This window comes from Ochlerotatus camptorhynchus, unplaced genomic scaffold (genome assembly GCF_037179485.1).
Source record: "Ochlerotatus camptorhynchus isolate MF236.1 unplaced genomic scaffold, CSIRO-AGI_Acam_v1.1 ptg000081l, whole genome shotgun sequence".
NCBI classification, from domain to species: domain Eukaryota; kingdom Metazoa; phylum Arthropoda; class Insecta; order Diptera; family Culicidae; genus Ochlerotatus; species Ochlerotatus camptorhynchus.
Genome location: NW_027040571.1, coordinates 1,147,527 through 1,168,026, shown reverse-complemented (window position 1 = coordinate 1,168,026; position 20,500 = coordinate 1,147,527). Strand labels below are relative to the sequence as shown.

Here is a 20,500-nt window from a genome sequence, read left to right as displayed (position 1 = left end):
CTGGCAACTCTTCCATTTTCTTATACGAACGCTATGAGACAAGTACAATCGCGTCATCTGCCGGTCAAAGGTAAATGCTTCGAACGAATTTGATAGCAAAGATAACATCCTCAAAATAAGGGTTTGTGTATTTGCTCATTTTTCTATGCGTTGCCTCCACCTTCACTCAAGCGCAGCGCCATTGTATCTGTCGCTTGTATTCTGGCAAAGATGCCAGTCTTCTTGATTTGTTGTCTTCGATAAAATCTAGTCCAAAATAAACAGTTCACTACTAGATGGAGCTTGTTAAGCTAGTAATCTTTTCCCAAGACAGGAACCTTATGTCGGATTAAGGGCAACACATAAATCAAGTTCAACATTTTACCGAAATGGTCCTATCCTACAATTTGGTCACGAACTATGGCGCCACCTATTGAGTCACTAAAATATCTTTATTAGTACTGAATGGGTCTCGTCCATTTGAACAGTTTTGCTGAATACAGGAAACTTCTGTCTGGTCTCGATCCTGAGGTGTCAAAAGAAGAACTTTAATTGTACTCTGATTCCACCAATTTAATCATTTTCCAACTAACCTTTTCACAACTGAACGGGTTTCGCCCATTTGAAAAACTTTGCTGAAGACAGAAAACTTCTACCTTGGCTCGATTATGAGTTTTCTTTAGAAGAACATTATTTGTTCTCTGGTGCCACTGAGTGAATCTATTCCCAACTAAACTTTCCACTGCTGAACGGGTCTCGTCCATTTGAACAACTTTGCTGAAGTCAGAAAACTTCTATCTTTGCTCAATCCTGAATCATCACTAGAAGAACTGTATTCGTAATCTGACGCCACCTAGTCAGTCAATTGCCAAGTAAACTGTTCACTTCTGAAAGGATCTCTTCCATTTGAATAATTTTGCTGAAGACAGAAAACTTCTATCTGGGCTCGATCCTAAGTTATCATATGAAGAACTTCATTTGTACTCTTGTGCCACCTAGAGAGACAATTCCCAACTAAACTGATAACTACTGAACAAGTGTCGTCCATCTGAACAACTTTGCTGAAGATAGAAACTTCTATCTGTTTTTGATCCTGAGTTATCAAAAGAAGAATTTTATTTGTACTCTGGCACCACCTTGTGACTCAAGTCCCAACTAAAATTTCACTGTTGAAGCGGTCTCGTCCGTTTGAACAACTTTGCTCAAGAAAGCAAACTTCTATCTAATCTCGATCCTGAGTCAAAAATGGAAGAACTCACCACCTAGCGATTCAATTCTGAGCTAAACTATCCACTGCCAGACGAATATTGTCCACTTTTGGCGTAGCTAGACAATTTATCTGGAGGGGGCCTAGATAATTCTGGAGGGGGCCTGGCCCCCTGGCACCCTCATTAGCTACGCCAATGTTGTCCATCTTAACAACTTTGCTGAAAACTGAACCGTTCTGTCTGGTATACTTCAAGAACTAGAACTGAAGTTGTTCCCCGTGTACTCAGTGTAACTTTTTTTGATGCGACTGCTGGAAAGTTAAAATCGGAAAACTTCCCTTAGTCTCCTAAAAATCAATTGAGTAGGTAAAATACTGATAAGACTGCTGTGGAAGCCTGATCTGCAGCCTACATTGTTTGTTGGGTTCTAAGACTTTCCCTGAAGATGTTGATACTAATCTGAACCTTCCGAAATTGCCAAGAAGCTCTAGGAACTTCGTTAATGTTCCACCAAGTTTCCTTTTATAACTTCTCTGATAATCCTGCCATTTTCATGAATTTCCCGGAACTTATTGAAGTTTATCAAAAATTTTAAAAAAATCATGGGGTTGTCCTAGATTTTTTCAGAAATTTGTTCATCACACACTTAGAAAAAAATGATGTAAATTTAGGTGCTCTGAGACTGACATATACGAGTGTCAATTTTGACATAAAATTGAGTCATAATAGACGTGAAATTCTGCTCAATCCTACGTACTTTTGAACTTTTCAGTCTCGAAGGACTTAATTTTAAATGACATGTTTGTTTACGTCTCATCATTTATGTCAAAGATGGATTCCGTCACGAGTAAAATGAGGTATTTTTAAATGTGCAGATAACTGTCGAATTTACGTAAACGCAACGCAAACGGATCTAATGTGAGTGGCCCCTTACTGATCATTTAACTTGCCCTAAAGTCTGGACTTGCTTAAAATTCTCGGAATATCACTGCAGTTATTTTGAACTACCTTTAAGATCTCTAAGATCTCTGAGCTTCCCTGAAGATCCCAGAATCTAGCTTCCAGATCTTCTTCAAAGTTGTTACAAATTTTTCCACAAGTTACTGAGGTTTTCCTAACACTAATGCCTTGAAGCTCTTGAAGCTTCCTAGAAGTTCCCTAAACTTTTCCAGAAGTTCAGGGTACATACCTTGTGTTGCCAAGCAACTCACATGAAATTTGTGGAGCTTGCGTTAATGTTTCAAAATTAAATTTGTTTTTCTCGAAGTTCTTGGAAAATCCCTAAAGTTCTCACTATTCTCCTGATGATTTTCCAGGAATTACTTTGCTATGGATTGGCGTATTAAGAATTAAAATCCATCATCTCTGGATCAAAATCAGAAAAACGACGAATCGAAAGCCTCAAAGTCGTGAGCTTCATCAGAAGGAACCCAGGTATTTCCGATCGTGACTTGAGTAATAAGTATAATTCCGCCCGTAGTACAGTGCAGCAAATTCGCTACCGCGAAGACTTACAGAATACCGTAGCTAGAACCCGTGCTCGAAAGCTGTATGGCAACCTGCTGACCAAGTCCGGTGGGTGCATACTTATGGATGATGGAACCTATGTAAAGGCCGACTTCGGGCAGCTTCAAGGACCAACATTTTGCAAGGCGAAGGCTCGAAGAGGTGTCCCTGGCAGATTCAAATTGGTTTATGCGGATAAATTCGGATGCAAATATATGATCTGGCAGCGCATTTGCAGCTGTGGCCAGAATACAAGGGTTTTCGTCACTGGGAAAATGATGAACTCGGAGGTTTTCAAAACCGAATGTGTCCAGAAGCAAATTCTGGCCTTCATCCAGTCACATGATGGTCCGGTGACATTTTGGCCGGATCTTGCGAGTTGTCACCAGGGCTTGAAACTGTTGACGTTTTTACGGCACGCGCCTCGTTGTCAGGCACGACAGTCTGTTTTTATTCTTACTCTCATGCTCTACCGTCGTCTCTCTTACACAACACAAACGGTAGAACAACATTCGAACAAAAAGAAAATTTTCAAATTACTATCATATGACATGTGTGATTTCGTTATAATTCCTCAATTTGGTGTAAATTTAACTATTACTTATCAGAAATGTTATTACTAGGACATCGTTTCTTGCTATTTTCATAATTCGTATGACAGAGTCTGTCATATGACATTTTAGTTTGGTACTGTAATTTGATAGCTTGTTTTGCAAGTTTCGGAAGCAAAGGCAGTCGATTATCACAGAAAATGCGTCGACTACGGTGACCGCTTACAAGACTGGTTGTCACTACAGCCAGGAAGTACAACAATGATACAATGACGACGGAGTCCAGTTTGTTCCGAAAATCCTCAATCCACCCAATTGTCCCCAGTTCAGGCCCATTGAAAACTACTGGGTATTTATGAAGAGGAAACTTAAGGTTAAATGTACAGCCATCAAAACGGCAGCTCGGATGAAAAATTGGAGGGATAAAATCGCTAAAACAGTGGACGAGGCCGTTTTGCGCCGCATGATGGGCCGTATTAAGGGAAAAGTTTAGGAATTCCTTCGAAACTGCGACGAATAATTCGTTTCGTATTTTTTTTTTTCAAAAATATAAGAAACACACAGTTTGAGTGAAAACCCTTTTCAGATCTGTTATTTCAAATCCGAAATAGACACAAATGATGTTGTTCGATTACTTAGTGGGTCATGCTTTATCTGAAACAATCTGAAGCATCACTGAAGTTCTTGAAACTTCTTTCAAGTTCCTGCCATTTTCTTGAAGTTAATGGAACTCCTGAAGATCTCTGATCATCATCGGCATATTACTGAAGTTTTTCAAACTGCTCTGTAGTTCTCGAAACTTACCGTTGAAGATATTTAAAGCTCCCCAAAGTTCTGGAATTTTCTGACGTTCTCGGAAACTTCGAAACTTCTTTGAAGGTTGTTTGAATTATATTTTTACAGGTAATTTGAGCATGCTTTTTCTTTCAATTTGACGAAATTGTTTTCATGATGGTTCAGGCAACATTATTTCACCTACAGGAGCGCATATTGAAAATTGGGATCATACCAAAAAACGTTAAGAGATTTAAGTACCTGTTTATATAAAAGCGCATGAGTGCTCATGAGGCATCCAAAATAAAATCATACTTTTTGTGTATCTTGGATACATCTTAGTTTATATCTGATGAGCACAAAACGTCATTTATTTCACTTTTGATGGCGGATATTTTTTTAAATAGTTTCGATTCTGAATTTGTTAAAGGCGCGGATTAAATCTGAATGAAGACAAAACATTTCTTAAAGTGTCTTTTAGAACTGCAATTTAACTCATTTAAGTGCATAGTAACCTGTATCGGCATTCAAGAATTCCCTTATGCCTTTTCGAGTGCAGCTTTGATCAGAGGAGCGCATATAGATCAAAATTTATGCGACCCATTAGTATTGATTAGATATAATGAGCATTCGGAGCTGATTACTCATAGGGTAACCATGACAGGCCTGTTTATGATTCTAGTGTCTGGTAATTATCTTTTACCGCTTATAGAAAGTGTTCTTATTGATTTACACATTTATTACAGCTTATATTTATTCTAAACTTTTCAAAGATTTATCAAAATATTAATTTAAGGAACGTTAATAACGGGTGATAGCTAAAAAATGAGAATAGCTTCAACTCTCTCATACCAAACCACAAATGTCCACACAAAATATACAGCTTACGAAAAACAATGCTTTCTCTCTCCACAAAACTATAGATTTTTTTTTTTATTTTTTTTTTAAAATGAGTTCAAAATGGCATCAAAGCAAGAAGCACTTCGTGAGCGCATTGTACAGTTCTTCAAAACACACGAAAATCGTTGGAAAAAGTTTACGGTGGATCATTTCACATCAGAGGATGCACAAATTTCTATTGTTTATTGTATTCTGGCATCCTTGACAATAGTTTGGAAGAGGGGTAGTGGAAATCAGCCAAAATAATGAACAAAAAAAGGACTTCGATCGCTACAAAATACAAAAAAGATTCGATAAGTCAGCGGGACGCCGCAAAAAAGTACAAGTGAACGCTACCTCACATCTGTAAAACGTTGAAAAGAATGGGAATAGTTTTTCGAAAGAATTCAAGAGCTCCAGAATACACCGATCAACATATTTCGAACGTGAAAACCCAATGCCGTTGGATGACAAGAAATTACTCAGAAAAATGTCTCGTTTTGGATGATGAAAGTTACTTTCTCCGCTCAAAATCTCACATTCCCGAAATTGATCGATATTATTCAAATAATAGTTCTACAACATCTCCAAATATAAGATTCAAGTTCAAACATTATTTTGAACAGAAAGTGATGCTATATATCGTCATATCGGAGAGAGGAATTTCTAAGTCATGGTTCAAGCCTAGTGGTTTTGCTATCAACCAAGAAGTGTACCAAAATCAATGTTTGAAGGAAATATTGATTCCATATCTTCAAATATATCACACACACGGAAACTACGTGTTTTGGTCAGATAAATCATCATCGCATTATGCTAAGAAAACAGTAACCTTCTTGGAAAATCAAAATATCCCATATGTACCAAAAATTCGGAATCCAACAAGCTTGCCTCACTGTCGCCCAATTGAAGATTTTTTTTTATGGAAATTGAAAGGCCAAACATTGTAATCAGCTAATAAACCGAATCAAAAGTTGCAGTCGGAAAAACCAATTTAATTGCTGTACAATAGACTGATGCAAAACTTGAAATTTTCGTTCCACAGTGCTCAAACGGTTCCAAATTGGGCCCTGATTAGCCTCCCAAAATTTGAACTCATATAGTGAGAAACTGACTTGGCACAAACCATTTGAAGTTTATATGGGAATTACTATGGAGAAACCATAATTCTGGTTCATATCGATCTCAAAATTCACCAGTTCACTCTACTTTAGAAAATGATAGCTGATAGCTGATAGCTGTTGAAAATCTTCTCAGCTACAATTTTGTTGAAGACCACTTTTCGATCAAATGTAAGGAACACAAATTATTAATGATTCGAGTCACTGATGTCTTATGATAGTACTCAATCAACTGTTCAGCAGGCAACATTGGTGTTTATGGCGCGTGGAATAGAGTTGCTTAATCTTGCCATAAGATTATCAATCTCTTAAACAATTAATAACTATTTAATTTGACGTTTGGCTGAAAAACGATTTTCTGCAAAGTTGTAGCTTATAAAAATTCTCATAAGAATAGAAATAGAATTTGTTAACAGTACAATATGTAAAAAGGCAAGAAGACAATGAACAAGAAGTTTTGTTTTCCATAGTAATTTCTATATAAACTTCAAATGGTTTGTGCCAAGTCAGTTTCTTATCAAATGAGTTAAAACTTTCGGAGGCTAATCAGGACCCGATTTGAAACCGATTGAACACTGTGGAGCGAAAATTTCAAATTTTGCATCAGTCTACTGTACAACACTCATGTTCTCACATCATGACAAAGCTACGTCAAACAGCTGATAACGGACCTTATTCAAACGTTCATTGATTTCCTTTTTCTAGAAACGTAGGGGTTTTGATCTAATTTCCGTCCTACTAAGCACAACCCGCGCTTTACCTCTCTTTTCTGAACGAGTTTGAACGAAAAATGGAATATTTTTGTCAAAGATGATTTCTAAATTTATTCACCTTTCCATACGTAACGTTGGATTTGATAAAGAGTCACAAATTGTTGAGATATTTTTTAAAATCTAACACTGCTTCTTGATTCTAAATTCGTTCTACGAGTTTAAATTCCGTCATAACGCATTGAAACGCCATTAGATTTCCTTCGTCCTATGGATAAACGTAGGAAAAGGGGAATCGCTAGGAGCGCTTCTTTTGTTTTGAGAACAATGAGCGTAAATATTCATACAATGCGCTCTAACAGGATTTATGTTGTAGCTAATGAACTAACGCTAAGAGATGAACTAGCCTCAGGCTAAAAATCTCTAAAATAAAGATTAAAAAAAAAAAACACAAAAATGAACTAACGCATCGGAACAAACCTATTATTGATTTGTGCACGGTGAAATCCTTGATATTATTGATCTTTTCTGATCGATAGAACGGAAATGGGCGATTTCGACGAAGTAGTGCTCATGTGTTTTTTCATGAGCCCAAATGAACATTCTCATTTTTTAGTTCTCACCCGTTATCTGCAGTTATTTATGAAATTAGAAAATTGTTGTGATGTGCCATTCATACAAAATTGGGTTTCATTATATAATATTCTGCTTGAGCTTACTGACAGTAATAACAGAGTAGCATCCAAGGACGTAGCCAGTTTTCGAGCTAGGGAGGGGCGAAAAAAAATTACTATGGAAAATTTGGCCGAATCGATAGGTAGGGTCCAGGTGTGGGAGCTGCCTCCCTGGCGTCGGTAACAAACCAAAGCCGAATGCCAATTCACCGAACACCTTTGTGTTGCTGAGTTTAGGGGGGGGGGAGTTGTCCCCCTCTGGCTACGCCTATGGTAGCATCTATGGGTGGTTAACCAAGCTCCAGAGTGTCATACATTTTGATTATAAGTTTTCTATAATATTAAAAATTTCGTCATTCAAGCAAGAATGGCATGAAATCCACGTCCAAGTGTTGAGCACAAGTTGTCAAACGTCATTGTTGTCATAGTTAATGTAATGTATTAATAGAGGTCTTTAATTTTTATCAATTTGGTTATCTTTATACTTTTTTTTCAGATTAACATTACGAGGCTCTGCAACTTAGTGGTTTCCGTTTCTGCTAGCTGGCCAGAATGTCGTGAGATCAGTCAAATGCTCTTTTCCTTCTTCATGTTTGTCACAATGCCCAGTGCTCTATCCCCATTAGATTTAAGATGGTTTCACTGAGGAAACCTTACAGTATGAGATCCATATCTCAGTATCATTTTGAAATTTCAAGACAACAACCGCTCCCAATGCAGCCCAATAACCCAACCCGACAACACAACTTAGTTTCTTATGGTGATGGATGGATGCCAAAATTGATAGAATCCACAAATTGGGGCTATCATGGATAATTTACAAGGCAAATCAGTCATGAAAATGGCCATTTGTGGATTCTATCCATCTTGTCTTTAACAACGATTGTCAAACGAGTCATACTTTTTGCACCGAAAAAGTCACGAGAACAACAACAGTGTTCAAGATATTAAAGTTATTATCTGGTATAAAAAGTTAATTGTTTGACACTAACTATTATGTTACATTAACATCCAAGCGAAACTGCTTCAGAAACAGGTACGTTAATGGCCCAGGAACATTGCTCTGGTAGTGATGTCTTGTGGCTTCATTTACACTTTAATTCATGTAAATGTAGGTTGAACATATCATAAAAAAGTGTGTAATTTTAATTACATACAACTTACAACCATTGCGTTGCTTATGACAAATTAACGAGACCGTTAAAAAATGTTGATTTGTTTAGATTTTCAACACCTCTCGGATGCAATGTACGTAGAGCCGAGGCACCACAACAAAATAATTCAACCTACCTGCTTCCACCAGTAACACCTTCCAGTTCTTAATCTCCGACAGACGCGATGCAATCACCGACCCTCCCGATCCGCCACCGATGACAATGAAATCGTACTCGTAGTCCGTGTTCCTCGAAGTTTTAGACTGCAAGAAAGGAAACGCAACCACACCCACTCGCCAATTAGTAGGTATCCATTCCAATGGGCAACGGAAAACGGGGCATTACCTTCATCCTACCACAGGGATCCTCCAGGTCGCACTGGGACCGGATAAACACCTCCAGCAGCCCCATGAACAGCATGTACTGCGATCCACCGCAGAGGGCCGCCAAGGTGGCCCCCACCGGTGGAGTCATCGGACAGGCGCAGGATGACATCCTGCGGCAGTCTGGAGTGCTGGTGTGTTAGGATTTACACTTCCTGGAACGGTGCTGCAAAGAAAGAGATAGGGAGAAACATATGAGTCTAATTATGTTGTTCGGATGGGTGTGGGGGTCGATGGTCAACGGTCGGACGTGGTTGAACTGTATGGACGAAGCGAGCAACAAACGACGACTAGACGACCAGCTGAGACGCCACCGAGGTGTAAGGTACATATATTATTATTTCAACCAATCTGGTGTGAAGACGATGTCTAAGGTTGTAATGGGTGGCTTTGTGGATGACCTTCTGGTGTGATGGTATGAAAGAACACAACCCAAGGCAGTAGACGGTACAATTTGGTACAAGGTTATTGGTGATGTGCGGTTCAACTATGAGATCTGTAGCAGTAGAGGCCGTTGCACTGGCTGTGTTTGCCTCAGGATGAATTGAGTTTGTTTTCTAAGCGTCTGTTGTTTATGTATGAGGTGTAGAGCTTTTGTCCGTAGCATTTGTTTGAATTTCAGTGAAAAGATATGCCGTTGAAGAAAGCTACAGTTTCACATTTAGAGGTTCATTGTGTTTCGACCAGATTAAGCATAAATTATGTAATTATTTAACTTAAACAATTGAATTTGGGAGGTTTATGCCATGAAAATAGCATTAGCAAAAAATTTATGTATTCTGCGAGATCTTTGTTGATATAATGTCCATTAAGTTGAATTGTCACGGGTATTCTCTGCTGCGACCAGAGTTTACAATTAGTTCATTTTCAATTTCAGACTGTGAAAATGGAGTCTTCTAAAGCTGAACAGTGTTTAATAGTAAGATGTCAACTGCAAACCGCAAGTAGCTATGAAGAAAACACTGATCAAATTTCTGAAGTAGGGTAATTTAAGTTCGTCGATAACCAGCGTTCGCACTTCTATGGGGAATCTTTATGTGTAGCGTACACATTTGAATGTAATTGTTTGTTCACATTTTCTTACTGCCGATTGCTCTATCTTTTCCCCTCGATGGAGTTGTCGCAAACATTTTTTACATCGCTCAAGTGGCTGTGACTACTGTCGGAAATGTATAAATTTTCCGTTTAAACTCCATGCCAAAAAGCTGTTCTATTGTCGTCAATCCGAGATCATCAGTAATTTGTTGTTGGTGTTATTCAATTTTAGTTAAATCTGGTTAAATGTGTTTGCAACGTCAAAGCAAAAACACCAAGGAATGAAATTTAGTTTAACTGCAATGTATCCTTCAAAAACCGTCCTATCCGTTATCCTATTAAATTCAAATTCAATTGATCACATCATGCAAGAATTTTAAAATGACGTTTCGTACCACTCAAACTTTGCCGTGGAACAAAATTTGGAGTTTTATTCTTCTAGAACCTCGAGAAAATAGGGCTAATTTATGCTTTCCCTTACAACCATTCAATTTGGTAGGGGAACTGGGACCCCGTAAACAGTAAGACTATTTTAAAATAATAGAGAGCTAACTTGGTAGTCTTTCCTATGCAGAGTTCATGTCTAGACAGTTTTGAATAGAAATTGTGAAGAAGAAAGTTTTTAATAGGTTATAGTGACAAATACTGTTTATTACAAAAAAGGGTCAACAATTTACGTACTTATAACAGTGACCGGCACCCGTGTTGATACAAATCATTTCTTCTACACTCAACGTAGCTGAAAATGAAGACAACCTCCCAACAAACAATTTTAGCTGCGGATTAGCTTATACAACCAAAACTAGGCTTATACAGCTAATTTTTGCCTGTATAAGCTAGTCTGTAGCTAAAATTGTTTGTTGAGCTTAACAAATAGACCAACTACCTGCATGAACTTGAATTTTGACATATTAACATTCTTTTGATCAAGGGACGGTCGAGTTTCGAACGCCTTTGGATACGGTTGTGTCTTAAGTTTCTTCTCTGTTTTGTGCGTGCATTAGCTTTCATAGTTTTCGGTTGCATTTGCCGGATTTGCGCTGGCACTCTGCCTCCCAGACGGTTATACGTGTGTGAGTGGTGGTTTTCTCGCTTTCCGAGAAGTTTTAAGCGAACCCCACACGTTTCAATATATTGACGCGAAGGGGAATTATTGATAATAATATTGATGATGTGAATACATAAATATTGTCAATACCGATGTATTGATGTCAATATAGAATGTATTGACAATACGATTATTGTCAATAAAAGGTATCGTGTAGGGTCCACTTTAGAATCGAGAAAGAAAACATGATTAATCATGTTTGCAAGCAACAGAAAATTTGACGCTATCTGCGTTCTGTGATTTTTTCTCCCGGTCCAGAAATTTGTGGCATCGCGAGTTTATTTACGCGGTGATGATGTTGGTTCACTCGCAACTATTTTTGAAAAAATTAAGTGTTTTCGAACGAAAGTGTACCAAAAGTGCTTCTGAACGTGTTTCGTAGTTGGGTGTGGTGAAATTCGTGCATTCCCGGTTGATTTTGGAAATCCGTATCACTAAATTGCCCACCGATTCCTTTTTTTTGCCGTTCGACGACGATGGGTGTGCTTTCGCGAGAGTGACGTTTATTTGATCCGTTTCTTTGCACGGGTGTGTGTTTTTTTTTTGTAACTAGCGTAAGTGTGCCTGCGATTTGCATTGAGTGACGGAGATTGTAAGTAATCTGAAGGATGCCTCGCTGGATACGCCCAAGACTGGACGGGCAGTAGCTGGTGGCCGTGAACGGTACCTGGGGAAAGCACTAGATGCGACCCTCCTCCCTGATGACCATGGCAATACAGGAAGCATTGGTATTGGAAAGTAATTGCTATTAGATATTTTGCAAACAGTGACAGATAGCGGACATAAAGAACCAGTGGAGGAGCCGGGCAAAGGTGTTTATGCTAGACAAATTCGCTGTTGTCGTTGTCGTAGGCGCCGTCGTAGTCGCTGTCGTAATCGCCGTCGTAGTCGTAGGCAGTACCGTTAGTTTATTTAAAATTAACCACCAACCGCTGAAAATATGAATTATCGCGTATTTCTGTTGTTCATTACATGCCAAGTAAAATTCGAGAACGTAATTTCATTTGAATAGCTTGTTCAACCAGGTCTTAAACAATCGTCACGTCGGTCATAGCTTGTTATGATTACCTGAACCATGCGTAAAGAGAAAATCGAAACATTTAACGTCGCGTGAAAATGGATCTTAATGAAGGCCTCTTTCATAGCTTTTAGTTTAAGGATTTCAAAGATCGTCGGTTGCAGTGGCTTGCTTACTGAGCAGAAAAACGCGGTCCCAGATCCTTTCATATTAAAAATGTATGGTTAGATCGCTTGTTTATCGTGTATTTCGTAAAAATTTTCGTTGTCGTCTGTGCCGGGTCTGAATAGTCATAAAAAAAAAAACTTGAGTAACGCTATTATGTGATATGAGGGGCTCGATGGCCTTAGAGCAACCGGTTTTGCTTACTGAGCAAAACATCATGAGTCTAATCTCAAGCCCATCCACATTCAAGATTCGTCAATCGTTTTATTTGTTAACATGACTACATGGTAATAACAGCAACTCGATGATAAAAAAAAGGAGCTCGTCTGCCTAGTGGCAAACGTTTTTGCTTACTGAGCAGAAGACCATGTGACCGCGTTATATGATTGTTAGGACATCAATTCAGCTTATCGTTTACCAAAACGAACCCTGCTGCAAACCCAACCCTGTTACCCAATATCCCAGTGATTCCTCGTGGAAGTGCAGAGGTGTTCTCGGCTTCCATCAAAGCGAGTGTCACGTCAACACATTCCTACCCCTTCCTTTCTTGACCTGTGTTCGGGCGCGGCCGGCGCTGGTATTGCCTAGTTTGAGATCACCAGTTTTTACACATTGAGGATGATTGCTAGTCCCAAGCATCGTCTATTTGTTCTCTGTGTAATTACAGCTCGTCTGGCAATAACAGAGTAGCAACCGTGGGCGGTCAATCATGCTCATGCATGCTCATTAACATTCTTTTGATCAAGGCAACCTCTGAGTCAGCGTTGCCAGATATACCGATTTATCGGTATTTATACCGATTTCCGAACTAGATACCGATGTACAGATAAGGTTCCTCAGAATACCAATTTTTGAGGTTTTATACCGATTTATACTTGAATTTCAGAGAAAATTATTGTTGAATGTTTCAAATTTTTAATGCCTTTCAAATTCTAAAAAAAAAATCATCTTCAAAAATGTCTTATGGATACTCTTTCGATTCATGCTTCAATTTCCTCACCGTTTTTGGCTACCCATGAATCAATAAACAGTCGATGGTTCGTTCTAGTAATTCCGGGGGAATCGGGAAATATTTTTTAAACGTTATTTAACTTCCTGAATTTTCTTCAAACTTTCCCCGGTAATTGTCTTCCACCTTACATCTCCCGCCAGTTTTTTCAACTTTCCCGGAACTTCTAAGATGCTTCCAGAATTTGATTGCGGATCCACACTACACAGCAAAAAAATAATTTTAATATCACATTAAAGTGGATGCACTTCAGTCGTGTGGAAAATATGGTGTAATATTACTTGCCAAAAAGGACAAAATTATCATAAATACAGTGCATGAACTGATATTACGCTGCTTTTACTGCATTTGTTTGTTTTTGTGGTCATAACAATTACATGTGATTTTCGGCATGATTGAAGTGCATCCTCTTGGATGATATTAAAGTTAATTTTTTGCTGTGTAGCTGCAGGATCTTTTAAGAAGTTCTGAAACTTCGGAAAGGTCCAGACTTTTGAGTAAGTTTTAGATAAATTAAAGAATGTTTCAATAACTTCTGTTAAAATTCTAAAACCCGGTCCAGCGAACTCCAGTGAACTAAAGGAAACATCATAAATATTTTGGATACTTCATAAGTTCAAAGAACTTCTGAAAACTGTAAATCATGGTCTACAGAACCCTTATAAAACCGAAATTGTTACTTGGGTATCGTTGTTCGCTAATAAATATCTGGTTTGGCAGGCTATCTGTATATGTGGCTTGAAAAGCGACATTTTCATTGCAACCTGGACCGTCAACCAGGAACTTTACGCGAATGAGTGTCTGGAAAAACGTCTGCTGCCTTTCCTGAAGCAACACGATTGTTCCGTGCTATTTTGGCCGAATACGGCATCCTGCCATTACGGAAAAAGGCCATAGAGTGGTATGCCGCCAACAACGTGCCCAACGACAAGAACCCTTCCAACATGCCAGAACTCCGCCCGTTCGAAAAATATTGGGCCATCGTCGAGCAGAACCTGAATAAGAGGACAAGTTAGGTGACTGTTTACTGGATCAGATGAGTCGATTTGGGGAGTTCCGCTTGATATGATGATGAGGGCGAAAGTGTTGTCGAAACAGAAAATAATTTATAGTTGCAGTTCAACAGAATGGCAACTAATTAAGCTCAGTGGATTTTATGCATCGGATCAAGTATACATATACAAATTGCCTCAATTTTCCCCAATATATATTCCCAGATTTTGATTTTGACAGCGTTTGACTTTTGTATTAAAATGGTGGCTCTATTGGATACGTGAAGCATTCCCCTATATGATGGTGTTTTTTTGGATAGTGTGGGTGGTTTTTGGTTTGTGAGAGAGGATGAGTAAGTAGGCCGATGACATGTTGACGTGGAGAGCGAAGCGATGCGTCTCGCGTGAAAAGGATTTTTTAATAATTGATATTATGTATTGATATTATCTTCCAGCAGATGCTCCGGACAGCAATTTCACCATATTTAAAAAAAAAATCTACATTTGCCAGCAACACTGACTGGGTGTATCCTATGGTTACCTAAATTCTCGAAACATTTATGAGGGATCGTAGAGTTCTCTGCATCTCTCTTTAGTAAATGTTGGACCAACATACCTTTCCTATTCCTACCAGCTGCAAGGGACATGTCTGTATCTGTAATTATTTCCTATTTACTATCTGTCCAGGGATAGATATCCGTCTTACTCTTAAGGGGTTACGCCTACCTGCAAACGTTCAAAAAATCTATTTTTTTATTGTCCTAATCGAAAGTATATAAAGTCAAGAATATTTCCTCAAAAGATCAAGTTGATCCGATGAAAATTGTGAAAGTTATGCGACGTACAAAAATATTCACTTATAGTGGACTAAACCCAACTTGAAACTTTAAACGCGATTATCTCGGAATCATATTTTCAAAACCGGTGCCAAAAATTTCTCGAAATGTATACCTTCGATTCGTCCGATTCGTTTTGATTTCTGTTCGGTACTATTTTGTGCAGTCCACGATCGTTTGGATTTCGTCTATCATTTAATTTCGATTTTTTACAGCCGATCAAAGACAAATTTTAAGGATCAAAAATCGGCACTTCAACTTTGCAAGGCCGCCATTTTGTCAAAAAAATTAAAAAAAAAACCGAACGATTAAGGACTAGTTTAACACATGCTTAACGATTTGGCATGGTTTTTTTTTTTTAATTTCAGATGATTACATCACAAACCGCAGTTGGCACCGCAAAAAGCGTTTTTTAGAACATCGTCCACGGGGAGCAGCCGTGCGAGGCAACAGAACCTCGTTTTTACAGCATCGACTGATAAATGTACCATTTTATGTGTGTTCAATAAACGGCAGAAAACCGATTTTCAATATGTTGCGTCGTTTTCGAGAAAAAAAAATCCAAACTTTCGTTTTTTTCGGTCTTGCAGGTAGGCGTAACCCCTTAATAGTTTTGAATTCGTACCACCTACGATAGTGTGCAACTTGATCGATGCTAATGCTTATGGTAAATCGTCAAGTGGAACCTGAAGAAGACCCAAACAACTGTTGGAAGCGAGAAGCAGTTTAAGGCAAACTGGCATTCTGCGGCGAACAAAGTGGACGAGGTGGCTATACAGAATCTGATGGCAAGAATTAAACGAAAGGCCTGACAATTTGGATTCGGTCAACAGGAAGCTTACACACTTAGAAATACCTCATCTTACACGTGACGGAATCCTTCTTTGACATAAAGGGTGAGACGTAAACACACATGTCATGTAAAATTAAGTGCTCCCGGACTGTTAAATTTGAAAGTACGTTTGATTGAACTGAATTTTACGTCTATTATGACTCAGTTTTATGTAAAATTGACGCTCGTTTATGTCAGTTTCAGTGCACCTAAATGTACATCAATTTTTCTAAGTTTGTAGGATTTTTTTTTTAAATTTGCACGCATTCTTGTTTGACCAAATTTTGATCGCAACACCCTTTAGATTTTGCCATATACCACGCAAATAAAACCATGAAAATTTATTTCAAATTTGAGTTCGGCTTTAGGTCCAAAAATTGGAGCACTAGTGCCATAACTGGCACATTGATTGGGGCCAAAAGTAATATAATTTCGTACTTAAATAAATTCCCGATTTTTAGTGTATATCCCGAAACAAAAAACATGTGTTTGTTAACTAAATGCAAAAATTACATGAGCTATCCGAATCCAACATTCGAAAAGTTTTAAGGAGATATATGCATTTATTATTTTCGATTGGTCAGATTTTTCGTGGCTTCGTAAGTTTGTACACAATTAGATGCTTTTGTGGCATTTAAAAAGCATTAAAAGTTGCTTAGCTGCACACTTAGAAAAATTCATGTAAATTTAGGTGCTCTGAGAGTGACATATACGAGCGTCAATTTTGACATATATTTGAGTCATAACAGATGAAATATAGCTCAATCAAACGTACTTTTCTTCGAGCAGTGAACTTTTCAGTTTCGGAGCACTTAATATTACACGACATGTTTGTTTACGTCTCATCTTCTATGTCAAAAATGGATTCCGTCACGTGTAAAATTATTTATTTCGAAGTGTGTACATAAGAAAACAAAGCAAGGATCAACGATAAACCCAAGTGGCTCACTGCCTTCACGAAAAAATGCAGCAACTTGTTTATGACTAAAATAAGTCATATAGGTGTTTCCGTAAGTGTTTTAGATAAGCGTGCTACAGGTATACCTCGTTATAACTTTTGACTTCCATCGTCGATATCTCACAAATAACAATTCAGTCATATAAATTGGCATGATCAATAGATGGAGGATTGTCTCATATATTCGATGGTGTTATTGCTTTGTTTGATTTAATGATTGTTAGCTAGAAATCAGCGATGGAAGTCCAAAGTTACTGTTACGTTATATCGAGGTATACCTGTAGTATGGTTCAGCAATGTTTCAAAATTAATTTTTTTATGTATTAGTTTTTATGATAATAGCGGTCGAGGCAATCGTATCAATTAATGGTGGCTTTATAGGATATACATATAAGCTTCTAATGAAAAAATAAACTGCTAAGAAATAACTAAACTTACTCATGACCAATTGATTGAAATTACACTGTTCAACACGACTTTCTAGGACCGTTTTTTAATTAAAAGGTATTAGAAAAATACAGAAATGAGGTGCAAAACATCAAAAAGCGTTTTCAATTTATCTAGACAAATGTTCCTTGAGTCATTTCATACAAATTTTCCTTGCACAACAATAACGCCAAAAGCTTGGTAGGCAGTTTATTTGATAATGTTGATGTTAATGTTAATGATAGCCCAATAAAAAAATGAGGGTAAGACCTAAAAAACGGGTCGTGGGCATAGCTATATCAAATATATTATATTAACAATATGATGCACTCTTTCGGTTTGCTTGCAAACCGATTCTTTAGTGATAAGAGCGTCTCTGGGGCCAAAAAGGCTATCAATGTATAAGTTTTAGTACACGAGGGGTAAACCAAATGATAATTTTGGTCTCGCACTGATGGTGATTAGATTCACGTTGCTGACCTTTTTCAACGGTAGATGATGCGAGAAGTGATATTTTGCGGAAAGCCATTGCAATGTATGGAAAAGGCAAGTATGGATCATATTGTTAATTGGCTTGTTTAGGGGTATTGAGGTTAACACATATTCGTTATCTGCATTAAAAATGGAACCGAAATCCAAATTTTTCCAATTTTGGTACACTGGAACTTTTTTAAATTAGTACAATTACATTAGCAAAAATCATAATTTTAGCGCCCCTTAGCGGGACTTTGTATGGGAGCGATCTGTCAACGAATAGAGTTAGTGTCAACGATCAAAAATTTCAATCTTAATTTAAAAATCAGGATGAATATCTACGGGATCGACAAAAATATCGTTGTGCTCAGAAAACAATGTTATATCAGATGATGTATAAAAATCGGTATATTTTCCAATTCAATTTATTTGATAATATTCAAGACATTAAATCAAAGGACCACAATATAGTCAAACATGGTTTGATTTTTCTTTCCTAGAAAAAAATAAATTTTAAAGTCGCAGTGTTATTACCGTTCATCAACATTTGTGTGCATGAAGACTAAAGAATCATTTAATTTAGTCGCACCCTGTAGATCAACAAAAATGCTTCTTTAATTTATTAAAATTTCTAATATTTCTAACCATTATCCAGAGGCTCACAGGAAATTGTTCTGTTGTGGTATACGTCAAAAAAGTAAAAGATCAAGTTCAGTTATAAACAAAAAGTTTCTTATAGGTACGAGCATTAAAACTAACAAATCTGAATGAGTTGCAAAAACTAGTCCCACAAGCAAACCGTAGCATATCTATGGCTCGTGTCCGATTTTATTACCTCGTTCAATAACTCTGGTTGATTTAATTTCTCCTTCGCTCCTATTGCGAACCACAGTAAAAACAGCTCTGCAGCGAAATTCAAACAGACGGCAGATTTATTTACACTAATCTATTTGATTAGAGCTTTCGTCAATGTGAGCCACTGTTCTCGCAGTCTCGTCACGAAGTCGTCGCTCATCAATTGGTCCTTGGGTGGAGCAACGATGGCTGCGGTGGTGGGTGAAGTGGAATGTTTGAACTGTTTTTTACTGTCGATGTAAGGGAGAGTGAGTGAAAGGCAGAGAATAAATAACACAAGCTGAAGGATAACACTCCATGGTACTGAAATCGGCAAGGCTTTTGAAGCCGGTTGCTTCCGGCATTATTGGAGGCAGGAGTTGGTCGCAGCAATCTTGAAATCCCAATCGATTCTCCCCCGTTTTTGCCATGTGGTGAAAAAGAGAGCCACAAATTCGATCAGTCTATAAAGATCAAGGTGGATGATTTCCAAAGGATAATTGCTGTCGCAATTTAATGCCAAAAAATGCATGGATTTAAAGGTCAAGCTCATGCAAAAACTAGTTCGGTAGGTACCTACTGGCAATTGAAGAGCAGCCTGGTCGGGTCGGTTGGGGTGATGCAATACAATTGTGAAAACCTGTTTTTCCCACACCCGTTCTCATCTGCTCTTGTCGCCTTGTGCAATTATATCATAATGTCAAAAACTTGATCTTGAATAGATCGACTTCCTCGGTCAAGCTTGTTTTACATGTTCGAAGATAAGCGGACGCCTTACATCAGTTAAGGGTACCGTAAAAGATGCATGATGGCGACTAGGCGAAGGCTGCCGTTCGTGATTCTGCGCAGGAAATACAAATTTGGTCCCAAGAATTTAAGTAACGAATGGAATGAATTGCCACAATTTGCTGATTATCAATGACAACTTCGAGAAATGTCGTTGCTTTTCATCCTCTTGTAGCCTTTTAGCAATATTATACAAGACAAATAATTCGTGACAAGATTTAACGTAAATAAGTACACCGAGCACGTCATGTTCCACGAAAATGTAGCCGGAATTATATTAATACCACAGCAAGATAAGATGAAGGAGATCTTACGCGGAAATGCCAGCCGGGATTCGGAAAGGAATGACGCTGGTCGTAAAGAACGCGAGAAACTTGATCCGGTTCCAAAGTTTGCGTGCTTGAATGCTGCACCGAGTGGCTGGCGTGACGGGAGAATGAGCACGACCGGGAAAACCGGTTTTCTATTTACTTTCTACAACTCTCATGCACTGAGCTGATGCTGGAGCTTCTTCTTCGACTGCTGACCAAGGACAAAATTTCTTCTGGATGAAGAGCAAATTCAAGTTCAATGTGCTTTCAGAGCGAGAGAAGGGAGTGTAAGTGAGATGGATGGAGTAAGGATAGCATCTTGGTTGATTTAATTAGACAAACAAAGTGCACGCAAATGAACTGTACTGACTTTTTGGGGATGGCAGCCTAATAAACGCTCTTTAAAAGAAGGGAAAACTCCCATAGATTAATGCGAAATTAATCTGCCTAGTAGTAATCATGAGTATGTATATTTCATGTTCACAAACTACGTCACGTCTTTAAAACAAATGCTTTATGACTTATTATCAGCTACATCGCGACTTTTTTGGAACTAGTCCAGGTGTGAACAATGTTGTCCATTGGACTCTATATGACCACAAATGGTGTTTGTTTTAATTTATTTTTATAATTTTAATGTGATTTGAAGTCATATGTTGGGTTTTAGAAGTTATGAAGGGTGGATTAGACCAGTTATTGAATATTTTTACGAGAAGATAAATTCTATGTAAGGATGGTCCAGTAAGTGAAAATTTAACATGATCAATCATTGCCTAA

The 20,500-nt window shown here is 38.1% G+C and overlaps 1 protein-coding gene across 1 annotated transcript in view; it reads right to left on the bottom strand.

Moving 5' to 3' along the window:
* Positions 1-20,500, bottom strand: part of Gld (Glucose dehydrogenase) — a 178,139-nt gene that overhangs the window by 47,890 nt on the left and 109,749 nt on the right. The window contains exons 3-4 of the mRNA XM_065217882.1: positions 8,902-9,105; positions 8,693-8,819 (exon numbers count right to left, since the gene is read on the bottom strand). Coding sequence (XP_065073954.1) covers positions 8,693-8,819; positions 8,902-9,051 — 277 coding nt within the window. The 5' untranslated portion in view covers positions 9,052-9,105. The remainder of the gene's footprint in view (positions 1-8,692; positions 8,820-8,901; positions 9,106-20,500) is intronic.